The 20,599-nt window shown below is 36.8% G+C and overlaps 1 protein-coding gene across 7 annotated transcripts in view; it reads left to right on the forward strand.

Moving 5' to 3' along the window:
* The window catches only part of Acaca (acetyl-CoA carboxylase alpha), a 276,215-nt gene that overhangs the window by 78,617 nt on the left and 176,999 nt on the right, over nt 1-20,599 (forward strand). For all 7 annotated transcript variants that reach the window (XM_027950233.2, XM_071603724.1, XM_071603728.1 and 4 more), the window contains 2 exons: nt 14,279-14,411; nt 16,415-16,553. In XM_027950233.2, the coding sequence (XP_027806034.1) occupies nt 14,279-14,411; nt 16,415-16,553 (272 nt within the window). The remainder of the gene's footprint in view (nt 1-14,278; nt 14,412-16,414; nt 16,554-20,599) is intronic.

Here is a 20,599-nt window from a genome sequence, read left to right on the forward strand (position 1 = left end):
GAGTTTGTGTGTATATAGTATTTGAATGTTTATGTATTCTCCTGTTAGAAGGTAGAATGTTTGGGAGGTGATGATGGGATTTGGGATTAGTGCCCTTATAAAATAGTCCTTAGAGAACTGCCTTTCCCTTCCTCCATGTGAGAACATAATAAGAAAATACCATATCTGAATTTGCCGGTGACTTGATTATAGATTTCCCAGTATGCAGAACTGTAGAAATAAATTTCTGTTGCTTAAAAGCCACCCAGTTTATGGTATTCTGTTGTAACAGCTTAAAGGGACTAAGTTTGTGTGTGTGTGTGAGAGAGAGAGAGAGAGAGTTAGATTTTCTATTGTCAATGAACAGAGTTACAGTGATTTAGTTTCAAGATCTGAATTGGCTTTATTTTAAATTCTAGAATATGGTGACACTTCATTGCATAAATAATAAATATTCCCATGAACCAAGCAGAGGAGGTTGGTTTTATAGACAGAAAAAGATTGAAGAAAACAAAAAACAAAAACCTGATTGATCTTTCATGGACAAGGAGACAGAACAACAGAAAAATACCTGGTTAACATCAGGTTACTTTAGGTGTTCTTTTTTTTGTATGAAAGGAATTAAGCAGAGGCAAGTAAGAGTATATGCCATTAAAAACTGGTGTATTTGGAAAATTTGGGTGTTTGCTCACTATCCCTGATTTCTCTGGAAAGTCAGATAAACGGCTTAATTTCAACTTGATGACAAAGAACTTTAGTGTAAATGACTCCATCTTGATTTTTAGCTTGGTCTATTGGAGCCTAGTGCAGGAGCTTAGTCCGTAACGATGACCTCTGATAATTTTTGTCTAACAGTATGGTTAAATACATCAGACAGGTAATCTGTATGTATTTTTTCCAAGGAGGTATCCTTCTTGGAGCAGTTTATCCTTTTACAGTTTTTACAGTCATCTTGGGACTTCTTCCATGTTGGATCCTCTATTGCCTTGTCTCTTTTTCTTGGTTTACTCCATCCTTTTGGAAGACAACAGTATATAATAGCTGCCTTAGAAAAGGTATGTGAGGAGTGAAAATTTACCTTTACAGTTGATCCCCTTGTTTTCATCATGGTGTCTCATTTTTCTTTGTGCTATCTATCATGCCCAGTCCCTACCTTAACTAGGGCCTCTGTGATCTCACCACTTCAGAGAGTAAATCCAGTAAAATTTAATTGCTAGCCTGGGATAGAGAAAGAATAATTGTGCTACTGTGTGAGAACATGGAGGGAGTCTAAGAATCTGTAATGTTCTTTTCCAAGTGCTGCTTCTTAAAGCCCTCCAGTCAGTTCTGCTTTTAGTTTAATCCTGCCCCTGTTTGCCTGACTTTGTGTTAGTAAGTTTAAACTATATTCACCAAAGAAACTTAAATTTGTGTGGTATTTTGCAGTTAAGGACGTTATACATGTTCTGTATCCCTTTCTTTAAACTTACTTATTATTTAAGTATAATTTTAATGCATCAATAAAAAATAAGATTGCCTATTATTAATTTTTTTTGAAGATAGCTCAACTTTGCCTATTAAATGCATAAGTTTTTTTTTGGGGGGGGGGTTACTATGGATTAAACTTAGGGCTTTGGGCATGCTAAGCAAAGCAAGAGCTCTACCACTGAGCTACCTGCCCAGCCTCCTCCACTTTTTAATTTTTATTTTGAGATGGGGGTCTCACTAAACTGCTTAAGTTCTAGGTGACTTTCTTTCTTTCTTTTTTTTTTTTTTCATATTTACTCTTCAGTTGTAGTTGGACACAATACCTTTATTTACTTATTTATATGTGGTGTGTTGAGGATTGAACCCAGGGCCTTGTATGTGGTAGGCAAACACTCTGCCCCTGGCCACAACCCCAGCCCTATATAACTTGCTTTCTTATAGAAAGATAACAGTATTTTGAAAGTTACAGTTGAATAAAAAAGAAAAAAATTCTCCTAAAACGTGTTGCCTTTTATGCATGCTTGTTCCTCACTGTCCAAATTTATTTTTTTATAACTTTAAGATAATGCCTATTTATATGTCCTTTCAGGTCAGTAAATCATTTCACTTATTTATAATATTAGCCATTCTTTCAGTCCTTAAGGGAATTTGGATTTGTAACGATTAGTATGGCAGGGATATATTTGGGACATTAGAAGATGTGAGAAGGAAAGATGTAAGTAGTCTGTTCTACAAAACCATCTGTTAAAAAACCATAGCTGGGCATGATGATGTACCCTATTATCCCAGCAACTCTAGAGGCTGAGGCATGAGGATTGCGAGTTTGAGGCCATCTTTATTAACTTGCCAAGACCCTGTCTCAAAACAAAAAATAAAAAGAACTAGGGATATAGCAGTAGAGTGCCTCTGAGTTTAGTTCCTGGTACTAAAAAACAGAAGAACTAAAAACCCCCACAGGGCTGGGGTTGTGGCTCAGTGGTAGAGTGCTTGCATAGTATGTGTGAGGTACTGGGTTTGATTCTCAGCACCACATATAAATAAATAAACTAAAGGACCGTGGACAACTACAAAAATATTTTTAAAACAAAACAAACAAACAAAAAAACCCAAGAACACCAACAAACCCAACCACTTGGTATTTGCTTTAAAGGCCTAATCTTCACATGAATTACACTGTGACCATATATTCAATGCAGTTTAACTAAATGTAGTACTGTAGAGTTGTCAAGCTCAGGGGCTCTGGAGTCAGGCTAAATTTAGATCTCATTTTTGTAACTTCTACTGTCTCTGATCATGGGCAAGTTACACAATTCCTCTAAGCCTTATTTTCCTAACTTGTAAAATGGTGCTCAAATATCATTATCATTATTGTGAGGATTAATATGCCAGTGCATGTGAGAGCTTAGCACAGTGTCTGTCCCATAGCAAGTAGTCAGAAATGGTGGTGGTTATTTTTATTTAGTTTTCAATAATTATTAATAATCATCATTCAGAAATGTTTGAGCAACTTTTATATATGCCAATAACTCTTTGGTGCAGGATATATATATATATATATATATATATATATATATATATATATATATAATGAATAGGAGTTCTCATCCTCAAAGGATCAGTAAAAGTCTCTGACCTCAAAGGACTCACTATCAAGGAAGGCAGTTGTGTAAACTCATGTAATAGTCCAGTGTGATTAGTAGGAAAGATGTATGTGTAGGTTCTGGTGTGGCACAAAGGGGGCTCACCCTCATTAAGGGTGAAGCTGGAAAATCAGTGTGAGCCAAAGGAGCTCACTGGGAGAATTGACAGTTGCTTTTTTTGTTTGTTTTGCAGTGCTGGGGAACCAAATCCTAGGCAAGTGCTTTCTGAGCTGTATCCCCAACCAGTTTAGTTCATGTTGAAGGATGAACTGTAGTAGTAGTGGCACACAAGGAAGGAAAGGATATTCCTGATAGAGAATAGGCAGTGTGAAACCAGAGGCTGACAATAGCATGGTATGTTTTAGAAACCATAAGCAGAGAATAAAGGGCCATGCACAGTCATTTCTCATACAGGAAGAATAGAACTTACATTTATAAAAGTTCTAGTCCAACTTTTGTGGGGCTTAAGTTGCTGATTCACATGTTCTGATTTCCTTCATCATCTTTCTGCTTTACTACTCTGTAGCTGTCAGTTAGACTCATGGAGGGCAGATGGATATATTTGCCATTCAAACAATTATTTTGGGACTCTTAAAATGTAACCTCCTTTAAGTCCTAAGCAGTTGTTGTATTTATAAAAGGCTGGTGTGTAAGTAGGCAGGGGGAAATATTATAATATACTGGTGAGTTCCTGTTGCTGAAAAAGCCAAGTTGTAATAGATTAGAACTGCTTCCACTCTGCCATCCTCTTATGTTTCTTTCTTTCTTTTTTTAAATATTTTTTAGTGTTGATGGACCTTTATTTTATTCATTTATCTATATGTGGTGCTGAGAATTGAACCTAGTGCCTCACATGAGACAAGCACTCTACCACTGAGCCACAACCCCAGCCCTCTTATATTTCTTCTAAAGAACATGTGGTGCTGGTGGTATTTAAATATATGTAGGAGTAGTAGAAAAATGGAAGTTCCCAAAATCAGTCCTAATGTGTGTTTTGCTTAACAGTTGTGTCCTCAGATTTTTAAATAACTATGGAACATGAAGTGAAGGTGCCTAAAGTGTTGAAGATACAATGAGGATAGGTAGAGAAATGTTGGATGTCATACTTGTAGACCTTGATTTCAAGGTGTGGGTACCTCTGGAGCCTTATTCTTCTTTGTTGCCTTTCCATATCATTAGTAATAGTTTAAAAAAGTTTTTGTTTATTCATTATTATTATTTTTCACACAGGTTAATTCACTTTATTTTTCTTGTATTAAAAACCCTGTGACCTAGTCACAAATGGAGCCTGGGTCCTCCACACTAGAATCTGATATGAGTTCTTACAAAATGGTCAGTGAATTCCTGAGAGAGATTTGGTGGACATGTGGGACCTGCTAATCTTGTTTCCCCAGTAGCTCTGCATAGGAACAACGAAGAGTTGGTCAGGATGATGGCTCCATAGATGGTGGTGGCTACTTCCCTGGAGCACTTACCATCCAGATGATGTGATTGTTGTAGGTTGTTGTTGAAGGTGATAAATACCACAAATTTGGTCTGCTGGCCAGCGCAGGTCTGCTTCTGCATTAGCAAGAATTCAAAACCTCATTTTTGAGGGATGCCCTCAGGAAAAAGTCAATGATCTCAGACTCTTTGATGGGTAGGGAGTACCAGGCAGCCCAGCCTGGTAACCAGTATCCCTCTTTGACCTTGCTCCTGTGAACCCCTTGGCATCCCATGTGCAGAGCTCTGGATCCTCCTGCTGCTCTGGTGTCATCAACTTTTTGGTGTTTTCCCTGAAAAGAAGCAGTGACAGTTTTTTAAAAGTGAACTTTGTTGAAGTATAATTTACAGTCAATCAAATGTACTTGTTTTACATGGACATTGCAATGAGATTTTAAATCAGGTTAAGATACAGTTTACCTACGATAAAGTTCACCTTTTTGAAAATTATAGTTTTAGCTGGACAGTGACTTGGGAGGCTAAAACAGGAAGATTATAAGTTCAAGACCAGCCTCAGCAAATTAGCAAGGCCTTAACCAACTTAGCAAGACCCTGTCTTTTTTTTTTTTTTCAGAGACAGAGAGAGAGAGAGAAAGAATTTTTTTAATATTTATTTTTTAGTTTTCGGTGGACACAACATCTTTATTTTATTTTTATGTGGTGCTGAGGATCGAACCCAGCGCCCCGCGCATGCCAGGCGAACTTGCTACCGCTTGAGCCACATCCCCAGCCCCAAGACCCTATCTTAAAATACAAAGGGCTGGTTCTAGGGTTGTAGCTCAGTGGTAGAGTGCTTGCCTAGCATATGTGAAGCACTGTGTTTGATTCTCAGCACTGCATATAAATAAATTAATTAAATAAAAGTCCATCAATAACTACAAAATATTTTTTAAAAAATACAAAGGGCTGGGAGGGTGTAGCTTAGTGATAGAGCGCTTCTGGGTTCAATTCCTGTTATCAAAAAAAATTACAATTTTATGGTTTTGACATGTTATCTATCTGAGTAGCCACCAGCCACCATCACAATCAGGATCAAGATATAGAACATTTTCATCATCTTCACACCCCCTTGCAGTAATTTTCCCCAACCCAGCACACTGATGAGCTTTCTGCATTATAAGTTAGTTTTCCATGACTCAGAATGTCTATATGAAGTCATATAGTCTGAGCTCTTTTTAAAAAATACTACTTATTTTATTGTATGCTGCTGCTAGTGTATATAAAATAATTACCCTTGTGAAATAGAAATTCATTAAAATTGAGAGAGGTAGATGTTAAGGACAAAAGTAGAAGTTTGTTATCGCATATGAATTATAGAGAGGCTTTTGTACAGGCTTCAGATTTAACTGTCTTGAATATTCACTGGTTTATGAGAAGTGGTTTGGGAAACCTCTGAAAGGTTTATTTGACTACAAAAAGGAACAGACTTTCAGGAGTCTGTAGGGATTTGTACTTAAAGATGCTCCAATTGACGGGATCATGTTGAACATTCTGCGCCAGAATTGTTTCAGATTTGCAGTTGCTTGGGAAATCTTAATGTGGCTAAGCCTGTGCTCCAGCTGGAGCTGCTAAACCACTTTCTTCATAGTGGTGGGGCTGGAGGAGCCAGATAGCACACACTTGAGGGCCAGGCCAACTCATCAATCTGAGGTTGCCAGTATGTGCTCTTTAGTGTCTTGTTTCTTTCTCTAAACATGGTGTTGCTGAGATTCATTCATGTTATTACTCAGTGTGATACATTGATAATGATCCATAGACTTGGGGCCTGAAAGAAATGAAATTATAGTAAAATTATAGACAAAATAATTTTATTATTTTTTAAAAAAAATATGTGCCCTGGCCAGGTGCAGTGGCACGTGCCTATAATCCCAGTAGCTAGGGAAGCTGAGGCAGGACAATTGTGAGTTCAAAGCCAGTCTCAGCAATTTAGTGAGGCTCTAAGCAACTTAGTGGGACCCTATCTCAAAAGGTGCTGGTGATGTGGCTCAGTGGTTAAGCACCCCTGGGTTTAATCCCTGGTGACACACACACACACACACACACACACACACACACACACACACAGACACGCACTGTTTCCAGCCCAGTATTATTTGTTATAATCTTAGATGTTGCATGGTATAGTTGGAAGAACACTGAAATGAGATTCAGGAAACCTGGTTTCTTATTTGTCTATACTATAAACTTCTTTTGTGATGTTAGACAAAAGAACTAGCCCATAAGTAGAGCTTATTTTATTTAAGGCCCCTTGTTACAGTTTAGATATGCAGTATCCCTTGAAAGCTCCTGTGTTGATGCAGGAATTCTCAGAAGGGAATGGTTAGATTAAGATAGCTGTAACGTAATCAGTCCATCCTAGTTTGAATGGATTGACTGGATGGTAACTATAGGCAGGTGGAATCTTATTGGAGGAAGTAAGTCTCTGGAGGTGCCTTGGAAGGGTGCATCTTCCAAGTAACCACTTTTCTTTTCTTTCTCTGCTTCCTGGCTGCCATGAGCAGAGCAGTGCTCCTCTGCCACACCTTCCTGCCATAGTGCTCTACCTTGCCTGGGGCCCAGAGCAGTGGAGTTGGTCAACTATTGACTGAACCTCTGAGCCCAAATAAACTTTTTCTCCCCTAAGTTTTTTTTATATATATATATATATATATATATATATATATATATATATATATATATATATATATATATTTAGTTGTAGGTGGATATACTATCTTTATTTCATTTATATGTGGTGCTGAGGATCAAACCCAGTGCCTCACACACGCTAGGTGAGCACTCCACCACTGAGCCACAATCCCAGCCCCACCCTAAGTTGTACTTGTCAAGTATTTTTCACAGCAATTAAATCTAACTAGCATATCCCTTTTAACTTTAAAGTTCCAATTAGATAATTGGTAGACAAAGATAAAGAGAATTTTAGATTGACCAGCTTGAAGTGTCAGTATCTTGGGTTAGAAAGTGCTTTGGCATTTATTAGCAAACTTATACACTTAGTCACAGCAGAGATGTATAGCCTTCATTGTGACCGTTATCTTTAAGTCTGGTACGTAAAGTAGCCATAGTCTCTGAACTATCCCTTCTTGCTATGCCCCTGTAAGTGTTGGTTTTGCAAGTTAAGAAGAGCCACCTTAAGTCATGTAAAGTGTAAAGGAAGAGCCTACTCACTTGAGTTTTGACAGAGGCACTAAGGTAAGAAAGATTAATCTGATTTTCTTAAATGTATATGAAACTATAGGTATATATAAAGTGAAATAGTATGCTGGGTTATAGAAGAGACAACCTTGTAAGGTTTGGTGCTTCTCTTTAGGAAGACCTGCGTTCTAAAGGAGTCAGGAAAGGAACATTTACACTTTAAAATTGGAGCCACATGCAGAAAATTGTACTTAAAAATTTGAAATAAGAAGCAGAAGAATGCCACTGTGAATCTTTTTATTTTAATGCTATTCCCTCAATATAAATCATATTTTGATAAAATAGTTTTAAAATCAAAATCAATGTCAAAAATTCATGATGAACAAAACATCAACATTGAATAAAGATGGGATCGAAATACTGATTTTTTTTTTCTCTTGCTCTAGGCTCCAATATGGGGTTGGCATGGTGATGGTATATGCTTATTTTTTAAAATTAAGTTTTTAATTGACACGATAATTGTGCATATTATGGGGTACAATGTGATGTTTCAATACATGTATACAATGTGTAATGATCAAATTTGAGTAGTTTTCTACCACTTCAAACATTATTTCTTTGTGGTGAGAACATTCAAAATTCTTTTAGCTATTTTGAATATGCAATGTTATTGTTAACTTTATTCACCTTACTGTACAACAGAACACAGAACATTAGAACTTATTCCTGCTGTCCATAATTTCGTACCTGCTGATAAACATGTCCCCACTCCTGCCTTGTTCTCCTGGTATTTTTTCTTAGATTTATTGTTTTATTTAACATAGAGTTTTCTGTGTGTTGGAAGAAGTCAACTTGTAGCTGGTGAGGAAAGCGGAGTTTTAAAATTCTTAAGTATTTCTTAATTACTGAATTTTTAATTTTCACAGCAATTAAATCTAACTAACATATCCCTTTTAACTTTAAAGTTCTAATCTCGTTATACAATAATTAGATAATTGGTAGACAAAGATAAAGAGAATTTTAGATTGACCAGCTTGAAGATACCTTTCTATTTATTTATTTTTTAATGTGGTGCTGAGGATTGAACCCAGGGCCTTGCACGTGTGAGGCGAGCGCTCTGCCACTGAGCCATAACCCCAGCCCCAATTACTGAATTTTTTTTGTGCTCCCTTATTTAAATCTATTTATGTATTTCTCATTTAAATCTATTTTGGATACCTTTAAGCCTGCTGCAGGGTAGTTTGTTTCCTTCCTTCCTTCCTTTCTTTTTTGTACTGGGGATTAAACCCAAGGGGCACTTTACCACTGAGCTACAATCTACATCCCCCCAGCTCCTTTTTTTTTTTTTTGAGACAGGATTCCACTAAGTTGCTTATGGCCTCACTGATAGTAACTGGGATTAAAAGCATGTGCCACCACCCCCAGGTGCAGAATAGGTTTCTGCTGCATTATTTTTAGTATCAACTGATGACCCAATATGTCATTCCCATTTAATTTTTGTAGTATTATCTTCCTGAGCAGTTAAAAGTAAGTTAAGTACAGTATTAGAGTATACTATGAAGTATAACAGTTGATTGATGGGTTGGAAAAAATCAACTGTCTTTCAGACATTGGCACATAGCATTCTTTGGTTTGTATTTTAAATTTTTACCAAAGTTTGGGAATAATTGCCAATAGTAATTTGACTATGGCTATATAAAAGATCACATCACTAAAAGTAAGATTTGTTTTTCTCCCCTCTTTAATTACAAGTGACCTTTAAGAGTATTCCTTTAGTATCTCTATAATACTAAAGAGATTAAATTAAATTGATTAAATCTCATTATCAATCCCTTTCTCTGCCTTATTACTGCTCTTAGGTGTATGTCTTCTCTATACCTCACTCTCTCTAGATAGAGATCTATGTGTATATGTGCATGTGTAACTTTAGGTGGAGAATGACATAATCCTTGGTTTATGAAATGTTTATCATTGGTCTACATGTGGCCCATTCTATTTATTTGTCTAGTTAGTTACTTAAAAAATTGACGTAAAAAGAATTTGACTTTCCCACCTAAAATAAAGGTGGGTCCTTAGCAATAACTAGTATTTAGCCATATGGCCTCTTCTCAACCCTTCTACCTATCTCCCGCTACCTAGATAACCATTTTCCTTAATCATATGTCTATTACTTTTTCTATATATAGTTTTCTTTATATAGTTTTGTCATATTTATGTGTGTCTCTTAAAAGTATTTACATTTTAAACTTTATAATTTCTTTATTTTTATAATCTATGTTATCTACTGTATATAACATTTTTGGACTTTTTGTATGTTAGACATATCTAGATATGATACTGTGAAATTTCTATTTGCACTTGTCCATTTCCTGGCACATAGCTCCTAAGCCTTTGGTATGTCTTAGGTGATAAACGCCTTTTGTATATTAATGGAATAATTGATGCCTGGGGGCTCCTGAATAGCCTCGGATAGGGGCTGGCTGCCTCTCTCCCTTATCTCCAGAGAGGGCAGAGGGGCTGAATGTTGAGTTGATCAGCAGTGACCAGAGATGTAATCAATTATGCTCCCATAATGAAGCTTCTATAAAAATCCCTGAACTGTAGGGTTTAAAGAGCTTCTAGATCACTGAACATATGGAGTTACCTGAAGGGTAGTGGAGGTGCCTGGAGTGTGGTGTGCCTGAAGAGAATATGGAACCTTTGTGCCCCTTCCCACATGCCTTACCCAATGTTTGTGTTCCATTCTTCTGTTTGTATTTTTTATAATATCCTTTATAATAACTGTAAGGAAAGTATTTCCCTGTGTTCTGTGAGATGCTCTAGCAAATTTTTTCTAAACCTAGGAGGAGGGCACGAGAACCTTGATTTATAGCCTGTGGGTCAGAAGTACAGGTCACATCTGTAGCAGGATGTAATTTCAAGGGATTGTCTTTAGCTTGAGGAATCTGCTGCCATCTTCAGGAAAATAGGATCAGAATTGAGTTGAATTAAAGGATACCCACCCAATGTCTGTTGCAGAACTGCTTGGTGTGTGTGGAAAACCTCCCACACATATGATCACAGCAGTGGTCTGTTGTAAGAGTAGAGTTGGAGAAAAACTGTTGTTTTTTTAAATGTCTGATTACAGTCTCCTAACTCTGATAATTTGTGTGTATAATATTTTGTGCTTTCTATGTAAACAAGTTTATCATTCACAAATATGCCAGTTTAATTCCTCCTTTGCAATCTTACTCTATTTTTTCCCATTACACAGAGAGTTTTCCATAAAATTAAACCATCCTTACATACCTTGCACAAATTCAACTTGGTTGTGGAATAACATTTCTATTTATTTATTTATTTTAGTTGTAGATGGACGCAATATCTGTGATTTTTTATTTATTTATTTTTATGTGGTGCTGAGGATCGAACCCAGTTCCTCACATGTGCTAGTCAAGTGCGTTACCACTGAAGTACAACACCAGCCCTGGAGTAACATATTTTTGACTAAAAAATGGCTAAGATTGCTTTGCACCAATACCATACTTCTTAAAGATATTTGTTTAGGAAGTTTGCATCTATAGTCATGAGTAAGATGGACCTAGAATTTTCCCTTCATGTAACACTTTTGTCTAGTTTTGGTTTCATTGTTATTCTAGCTTGGGAGTTTTTCTTCTTTTTCTGTTGTCTGAAAGTTTGGATGATAACTGCCCTTGAAAGTTCAGAGTCTGTCAAGGTCTAGTTACAGAAAGAAAAACTGCATCAGGTATTATTATTATTTTGTTCTTTTTATATATACCTGACAGTAGAGTGTATTTTGACATATTGTACATAGGTGGTATAATGAACAGAGGGTATTCAGCAGTGAGAATTGATTACTGTCGTGAGGGGGCAAAATTGCGACGTATGCAGTTGAAGGGAGAAATAAAGAATGTCCCGCGCTTCTGCTCCTTTCAATGCTTTATTCACTCAAATTACTCAATACAATTTCATTCTATAGGTTCTTAATCAAGAAAATGACAATCCTTAATGCTAGGCATTGCAGTAGACATAATCAATTCACAGAAAACAATTCTAGATTAATTAATTCACAGCAAACAATTCTAGATTAATTCTAAGTACTACAAAACACACTTAATCATGACAGGCTTATGACAGACATTCCCTCTGTATGCTAAGTTCAAATGTCAGATCAAAAGTCTTAAGCTTTAGGCTTTATGTCCAGCAGATGCACGCACACTCAGACCGCGGTGATCAGGTCTGGAACCATGGCAGGCTTTTCTTGGCATGGAGTGGACGACCTGTTGAGGAAAGGGTCGTAGGAAGAAGTTGCAGCTCTCACCAAGGTCCAGTTTGAGAGCCATGAGGATCACACAAAGACCCAGGAGCGATGACAAGTGATAGGATAACAGGTCCTCATCAGGCTCTCCAGCCCGAGTGCATCCTTGTTTCAGCTGGCTGAATCCCTGTTCATTTGCTCTATTATTTATACTAAATTTGGGGGCTTTTGACCCCCACCCTTTTCAATCCTTATCAGCTAATGGTCTGGTGGTCTCCACCCTGATCTTCTCACCTTTCCCTCATCAGGCGAGGGCAGCCTGCCAGGGATTCCACTCTGTTTTATCAGGGTGAGGGGAAGTAACTTGTTTGAGGCCATACTGGAGGGCTCTGTGGGTGCCTGGTGAGACTGCAGGTTTCAAACTGAAGTTGCTTAGGCTCAGGCCTAAGGTCATCCTCACAGTTTACTTAGGTATTAGAATAATGAAATAACAAAAAAAAAGTGTGCTAGAGTTAATAACTACAGGAAGCAGTTTTCACTACTAGAGCTGGGAGAACAAAAGTGAAGAGCTTATAGTGTTGCCAGAACCTAAGACTTTGGAGGAGGGCCTTGGGGGCTGATACTTAGACCTCTAGGGTAACTTTTGAGTAACTGGTGCTCAAATCCCTGAGGTTGGAAGCCTGGCCTGACAGGTGGTACTAGACTCAGGTAGCACAATCCAGAGGATGAGTGAGCAGGGCAAGGCTAGTACTCTGACTGCCAAGCAGCCACAATCCACTGCTGTAGATATTGTAGACTTTTCTTGGGAATGTTGAAAGAAGCTAGATGTGGTAATGAACTCTTATTGTGACTCTTATCTTATGACACTGATAAGATCTGGAAAAAAGTAAAGAACGAAGTCCCTTTTTAAAATCCTTTCTGCTTTCCCATTGGCAGAAATGAACAGAAGAGAGCTATCAAAGGAGTCTTAAGGGCTGGGGTTGTGGCTCAGAGGTAGAGCGCTCGCCTAGGATGTGTGAGACACTGGTTTCGATCCTCAGCACCACATAAAAATAAAATAAAGGTATTGTGTCCACCTATAACTTAAAAAAAAAAAAGACAGTCTTGAAATGAAGTTTGCACTCATAGTTGCATTGTCACAGAGCAAAAAGGGGTGGATTTATTGCTGAGGGAAAATAAGTAAATAACAGACACTGAATATCATGTATATTTTATGAAGAGAAATCTGAATCTGCAAAAGGTTAAATTATTTGCCAGATATCACTGGAGTTATTAAATGGACAGGTCTGGAATTTAAACCTAGGCCTATGCTGGTTCTACTACTATATTCCATCTGATCTAAGACATCATTGGTTGTTAGAAGCACCATTATTTTATGTATCTCTAGGAAAATAATGTCAATTAAAAAAGACATCAATTGTAAGTTCCATACTTATAATTGAATTATGGTATGTGATGTTGCCCTATAAAGAATTTGGTTTTGGGCTGGGGGTGTGGCTCAAGCAGTGGCACGCTTGCCTGGCATGCGTTTGGCCCAGGTTCGATCCTCAGCACCACATACAAACAAAGATGTTGTGTCCACCGAAAACTGAAAAATGAATATTAAAATTCTCTCTCTCTCTAAAAAAAAAAAAGGAATTTGGTTTTGGCTGGATGCGGTTGTGCACACCTTAATCCCAGCAGCTAGGGGAGGCTAAGGCAGGAGGATCGTGAGGCCCTGAGCAACTCTGTGAGACTCTGTCTTTAAATAAAATACATAATGAGCTGAGGATCTTGCTCAATGGTTGAGTACCCCTGGGTTTAATCTTTGATACCCTTCCCCCCACAAAAAGAGAATCTGGTTTTGGAATTGTTGATTTTGAGATGCCTGTGGATTACCCAGATCAAACATTTAGTGGACAGTTTAAAATGTAGTTATAGCTCATAAGAAAGACGGAAGCTAGAGATGTAGAGGTAAAGGTCATCTTCATGGCAGAGTCATGATTCAGAAACAGCTTCACTGTTTTTTATGTTAGTCTACTATTTATACTATTTCTTTTCATTCTATCCTTTCCCTACCTTTTTATGATGGCATCTGTTGGTAAATCTGATATTGTTTTTTGTTATTCAGGACCACTTTTTTTTTTCCCCAAAAATTTCCCAAGGAAAGATTTTCTTTTCTGTCTTCTATTTAATGATTTAGAGTATGTGGTCTGCCAGTATAGACTCCACATAGATATAGTTGTTATGAGTATGGTAATGAAAAGTGGGTCTCCAGAGATATGGATAGTGTGAAGAAATCTCATCTATGCACTCTGATGGTTTCTCATTTTTATAGGTCTAGCATGTCTGGCTTGCACCTAGTAAAACAATGTCGAGACCGAAAGAAAGTAGACTCACAGCGAGATTTCACTGTGGCTTCTCCTGCAGAATTTGTTACTCGTTTTGGGGGGAATAAAGTGATTGAGAAGGTAAGTTATAACTTGCTAAATTCTTTTTGTCAAAGTACATGAGGGCTGTGAGTGGTGACACCTGTCTGTAATACCAGTGACTCAAGAGGCTGAGGATCACAAGTTCAAGGCCAGCCTCAACAACTTAGCAAGTCCCTGTCTCAAAATTTAAAAAGGGCTAGGGATGTAGCTCAGTTGTAAAGTGCCCCTGGGCTGAATCCCCAGTAGCAAAAAAAAGGTATATGAGGAGCTGGGGTTATGCTTGCCTAACTTGTGTAAAACCCTGGGTCGACCATCTTCAGCATAGAGGTGGGGGGAGTAATGCCTAGAATCAAAATTGATAGTTATATTTTTCAGGGACTTTACCACTTTTGTGGAATTGCCCTGCCTGGCATCATTGTGTAATTTCACTATTTTCTGTAATATGTATTTACCACTGATAATTTAATCACAACTAACTGAGGAGATGAAACAATGTTCATAAGGTTATTTTGAGGGCTGGGGATGTGGCTCAAGAGGTAGCGTGCTCGCCTGGCATGTGTGCGGCCCGGGTTCGATCCTCAGCACCACATACAAACAAAGATGTTGTGTCCGCCGAAAACAAAAATAAATAAATAAATATTAAAAAAAAAAAATAAGGTTATTTTGAGGGGCTGCGGCTGTAGCTCAGTGGTAGATTGCTTGCCTAACACGTGTGAGGCACTGGGTTCCATCCTCAGCACCACAGAAAAATAAATAAATAAAATATTGTGTCCATCTACAACTAAAAAATATATTTAAAAAGTTCTTTTTGAAAGCTCTTACAGTTTTGCAGGGTGAGTCTGTACTGATCTGACAGGTTATGAGGAATTTATTAAGTTATGGAATACAACAGCGTTTGATATAGAGAGAGTTACAGAACAGAAGGCTTAAACAATTTAATAAACTGTGACTTGGCTTCCACCAAGTATTTGAGATGTTTAGAGGAGATATGTCATATGAAATATTTGAAGAGATTTCAGGTATTTTGAAATGTTATGAGTAATTCTGTGTCACTTTTTTTGGGGGGAGGGGTGCTACTAGAGATTAAAACCAGTGCCCTGTGCATGCTAGACAAGTACTCCACCCTGAGTTACATCTCCAGCCCTTTTTACTTTATTTTGAGTTATTGCCTCATTCTAATTTGCCCAGGCTGGCCTCAAACTTGCAATACATCTATCGTAGTTTCCCAAGTAGCTGGGATTATAGGCAAGTGCCTCACTGCACCCAACCTATGTCACTGTCCAAGCCATGTCAGAGCTGAATGACTTAGTTGAAATAGTTTATAGTGATTAAAAGATTACAGGATAGGAACCTTGTATTTGTATTCCTAAAAGTATAGCTTCAGCCATGTCCTTCTATTTCAATAAGCATGGATTATGTATCTATTAGCCTATATTATCCTTAGGGGCATGATTGCAACACAGGTAAGGAGATGAATGTTTTATTTACAGAAAAATATCAAGATCATTTGATTGTGACCATTCTTTCTGACACAGTCTCTACAATTCTAAGGAATTGGGATTCAGCATTTTGGAGAGAAGCAATTGATGTTAGGATTTTTATACATTTTCAGGGCTCTGTGTCCTGTTTTATTATAACAGGGAATAGTGCACGACACTGCACAGTTTAGTCTTCTCCCATTTCTTATTTGATAATGCATCATTTCTCTGAAGTTTGTTTTCCTCTATTGCCTAGTAATAGGTATGGGAGAACGATTCACAAACAGTGTATGAGTAATCATGACTTTGCTTTTTCTCCAAGAAAAGTTAAAGTGCAGTAAATTCTACCTTCACACATTGATATATTTGCTTAGCAAACATTTAAAAATATTGCTTGATCACATGGGTTCTGGTTCCTAATAGTCTAGACTAGCAAGAATTTCAAGAATTTCTGGTTGAAATTCTGATTTTTTTTCCCCCAGATAAAAATTTCCCATCTTTATTCCTCTGTCAATCCTTTTCTTTTCTGTATTTTCTTCCAAATCCCATTCTCCTCTCTCCTAGGTTCTTATTGCTAATAATGGCATTGCAGCAGTGAAATGCATGCGATCCATTCGCCGGTGGTCTTATGAAATGTTTCGAAATGAGCGTGCAATTCGATTTGTTGTCATGGTCACACCTGAAGACCTTAAAGCCAATGCAGGTGAGTCATTAGATTTACAAAAGTATCATCCTCAAACATTGAATAGCCCAGCCTTTCAGTAGGAAAATGCTAGTTTAGGAGTATCCCTATATTTAGGAGTTCCAGTAAAATCCTATTCAAAGAATTTCTCTTTAAAAAGTGTAAATAATAGCCAGATAAGAGTGATTATAGGCTAATATAGAAGGATAAAGGAAATTGGAGTCACAGTTGGGGGCAGAGGAGCAAAGGGAGAGAAATTATACTATAATTAACCATAGCACACATTCCTATATTCTAAGGTAAATAGTAAACATTTAGCACAGGAATTGATTCAGGCTTTCAGGTATATGTCTTTTTCAGTATTAAATATTTTCTGTGGCACATTCTTTAGTATGTGTAAGTAGAAAAGTTTGGAAGGAAATGCTATTTCCCTTATGAATTATATTTAATTCCAGAGAATTTTAGAGTAGTTTCTTTTTTCTTGTCCTTGTGAAAGAGAGAGGTCTTGGGATCCAATAAATGCTTTTGTATACTCTGTCTTCTTAGATGGTCCTCTGAGAGCTGTAGGTAAAGTCTATTGGTATAACTGAGGTGTGGCTGGTCTTTCTCCTTCATATTTTGTATCACTAAGGTGTAAATAATCTCTTAAGATAGAGTATCTACAGATAATTTTAGTTCTTTAAAGAGCTATTCTTTTAAACCCATTTGGGTCTCTCTATGTTGTTTCCATCTTGAGGTAATGATATTAAGACTGACTATTTCTAAGGATTAAAGGTTATTATGGCATCTATAAACAGTGAAGTCACCAATGTATTGGAAAGCATGTATTATTATGTGAAACCTTTTAATGTACCTTTTAATATATCTGAACTATAATTTTTGTGCCTATAAAAGAAAGATCTTAATTTATTTTTCCTTGAGGAGTTTTAAGGATGAGATCATCTATAGAAAAATGTAAATTACCTTACATGGTTTCTTTTCCCCATCCATTTTACCCACTACTCCTATTAATTCATTTATTCATTCGCTCATGAACATGGAGACCAGACCCATATTTGAATAAGATGTGGTCTTGTTCTAGGAAACAAATAACTTCCACACAATGAAGTAAGCACTACAGTGGAAACATACAGAGGGTACTATGAGAACACAGAAATGAGACATTTAATACTTGGGGGCAGGTTAAACAGAAAGTTTTCTTTCTTTCTCACTCTCTTTTTTTTTTTTTTTTTGGCACTAGGGATTGAACCTCTGAGCCATATCTTCAGCCCCTTTTATGTTTTATTTAGAGACAAAGTCTTGCTGAGTTGCTTAGGGGCTAGCTAAACTGCTGAGGCTGGCTTTGAACTCATCAGCCACTGGGATTACAGGCGTGTTCTACCACAACCAGTAATAGGAAACTTTCTGGAAGAGATTATGCCTAGCCAAGAATAAATAATTTAAAAAGTCAATAAAGCAGTTAGGGGAGTGTGAAGGGTATACCAGGCAGAAAAAACAGCATCTGCAAATGCATAAGGGTCAACACAAGCGACCTTTTGAAAAATTATAGGTAGCTTATTAAAGTACAAAATAAAATATAGTAACTTAATTAAAATAGTAATAAAATAGTAACAAGGAGGTCCTTGTTTCCTATCCTCAGAGGTCAGACTTTCTCTTTTTTTGGAGGGTATGTGTAGTGTGATTGTGTGTAGTGTGTGTGTTGGACTTAAAGGATTTGCATTTAAATTTTTTTTTTTTTTGGCAGTACTGGAAATTTGTTCGTGCTAGGCCAGTTAGGAAAGTGCTTCACCACTGAGCTACACTCTTTGCCCAAGCTTTTTTTGTTTTGTTTTGTCTTTAACTATACCAAAGTAGAAGAATATAATGAATCCCTCTCTTATACTTATTTTCCAATATGAAGGAAAATTGAAAGGTAATACTATTTCCCTTATGAATTATATTTAATTCTAGAGAATTTTAGAGTAAAGTCAAGTCATGGCTGTTGTGGTTTCATCTATATTCTCACCCCTGCTACTCATTTACCCAATTATTTTTAAAATATATATATATATTTTGTTTTAGTTGCAGATGGACACAATACCTTTATTTTATTTATTTTTATATGGTGCTGAGGATCAAACCCAGTACCTTGCAGGCGCAAGGCAAGCGCTTCACCTGTGAGCCAAATCCCAGCCCATTTTCCCAATTATTTTGAAGCAAATTCTAGATATCATGTTATTTCAGTATGTACCTCTAAAACATTCTTTTAAAAAATTGGATTATTCCATTAGCATCTTTTAAAGATCTATTTGAGGAAGACAATAATAGAGGATATATGATGGGGCGGAGGATAGAGAACAAATGGATGGTTTAGAGTAATGGAAATAACAAGATTTAATAATTAAAGGAAAAGTCTTTTTTTTTTTTTTAAGAGAGAGAGAGAGAGAGAGAGAATTTTTAGTTTTCGACAGATACAACATCTTTGTTTTTGTTTGTGGTACTGAGGATCGAACCCGGGCCGCACGCATGCCAGGCGAGTGCGCTACCACTTGAGCCACATCCCCAGCCCCGAAATTTTTAATATTTATTTTTTAGTTTTCAGCGGACACACATCTTTGTTTGTATGTGGTACTGAGGATCGAACCCGGGCGGCACGCATGCCAGGCGAGCGCGCTACTGCTTGAGCCACATCCCCAGCGAAAAGTCATTGTTGATCATTGGGTTTGTAATTTGGTTGACTAGGCAGATGCTCATACCACCAATTAAAATACGTTATATAGCTAGAAGAGCAAGTTTTTTTTTTTTTTTTTTTTGTGTGTGTGTGTGTGTGTGGTGAGATGGATTTAGTGTGGAGTACCTGTGGCTTTGGCAAAATTCTATTAATCCTATAAAAAGTTGGCTATATCCTTCTAGAATTAAGAAACAATGAGAGCTAAAGGTTAAGATGTATTTATTATTGGCAAATATGTGGCATAGTTAACAATACTTTCCAAAAGAAGAGATAAAGAGGGCCAAGTATGAGAATTTATGGAAGACTAAAAATTAGGGATAAACTAAGGTAAATAGGCTTATAAATAAAGCTGAGAAATGATCAAAGATATTGGAAAAGAAACAGAGAAAAGAAATTTCCGTATGGAAGTATTAAATGTGTCAACAGTCCAAAATTAGGACCAGAAACCATGCAGCAATTAATAAATTATTAATTACTTTTGCAAGAATAATTTCAGAGTAATAATATAAGAGTATGCAGACTAATATAGGATGTTAAGGAATGTCAGAAGTAATATGGAGATAACTGGTATGGACTAGTTTTATTTTTATTTTTTAATTTTTTTAAGAATTTTGTATGAGGGAGCAAAAGAAAAGGCAGTAACTAAAACAAAATTCAGGGTAAAGTGAGGTTTTTTAAAATTTTCAGAATGAAAGAAATTTGGGGATATTTTCATTCTGAGAAGAGAATTAAAGTATGAGAGACCTGAAGTACATTAGAGACTTCTAAGAAAAGGAATGGGAAAGGATCAAGGGCACAAGTGGACAATTATATGCATTTCTTTTGATCAACAAATTCTACTAGTATTCTCAGGGGGAAGAAATCAGTAGTGAGGGCAAATACATTTGTACAAGGATATCATATATTCATTGCTTGTTATTTTAAATAGTGAGAAACTGAATTGATTGTTAAATATTAGCAAATTAGTTAATTAAAGGTATTATACCAATTAGTTAATTAAAATTTTCCATCCCAATTCTGGGAAATACCATGTAGTCATTAAAAAACATTAAGTGAAGTTAGCCAATCCCAAAAAATCAAATGCCGAATGTTTTCTCTGATATAAGGAGGCTGACTCATAGTGGGGTAGGGAGGGGGAGAATGGGAGGAATAGATGAATACTAGATAGGGAAGGACAGGGAGGGGGCAGGGGATTAGCAAGGATGGTGGAATGTGGATAGACATCATTATCCAAAGTACATGTATAAAGACACAAATTAGTGTCAACATACTTTATATACAGCCAGAGATATGAAAAATTGTGCTGTATAAGTGTAATAAGAATTGTAATGCATTCTTGCTGTCATTTATTTTTTTT

The sequence above is a fragment of the Marmota flaviventris genome, chromosome 17, assembly GCF_047511675.1.
Source record: "Marmota flaviventris isolate mMarFla1 chromosome 17, mMarFla1.hap1, whole genome shotgun sequence".
In the NCBI taxonomy this organism is placed as follows: domain Eukaryota; kingdom Metazoa; phylum Chordata; class Mammalia; order Rodentia; family Sciuridae; genus Marmota; species Marmota flaviventris.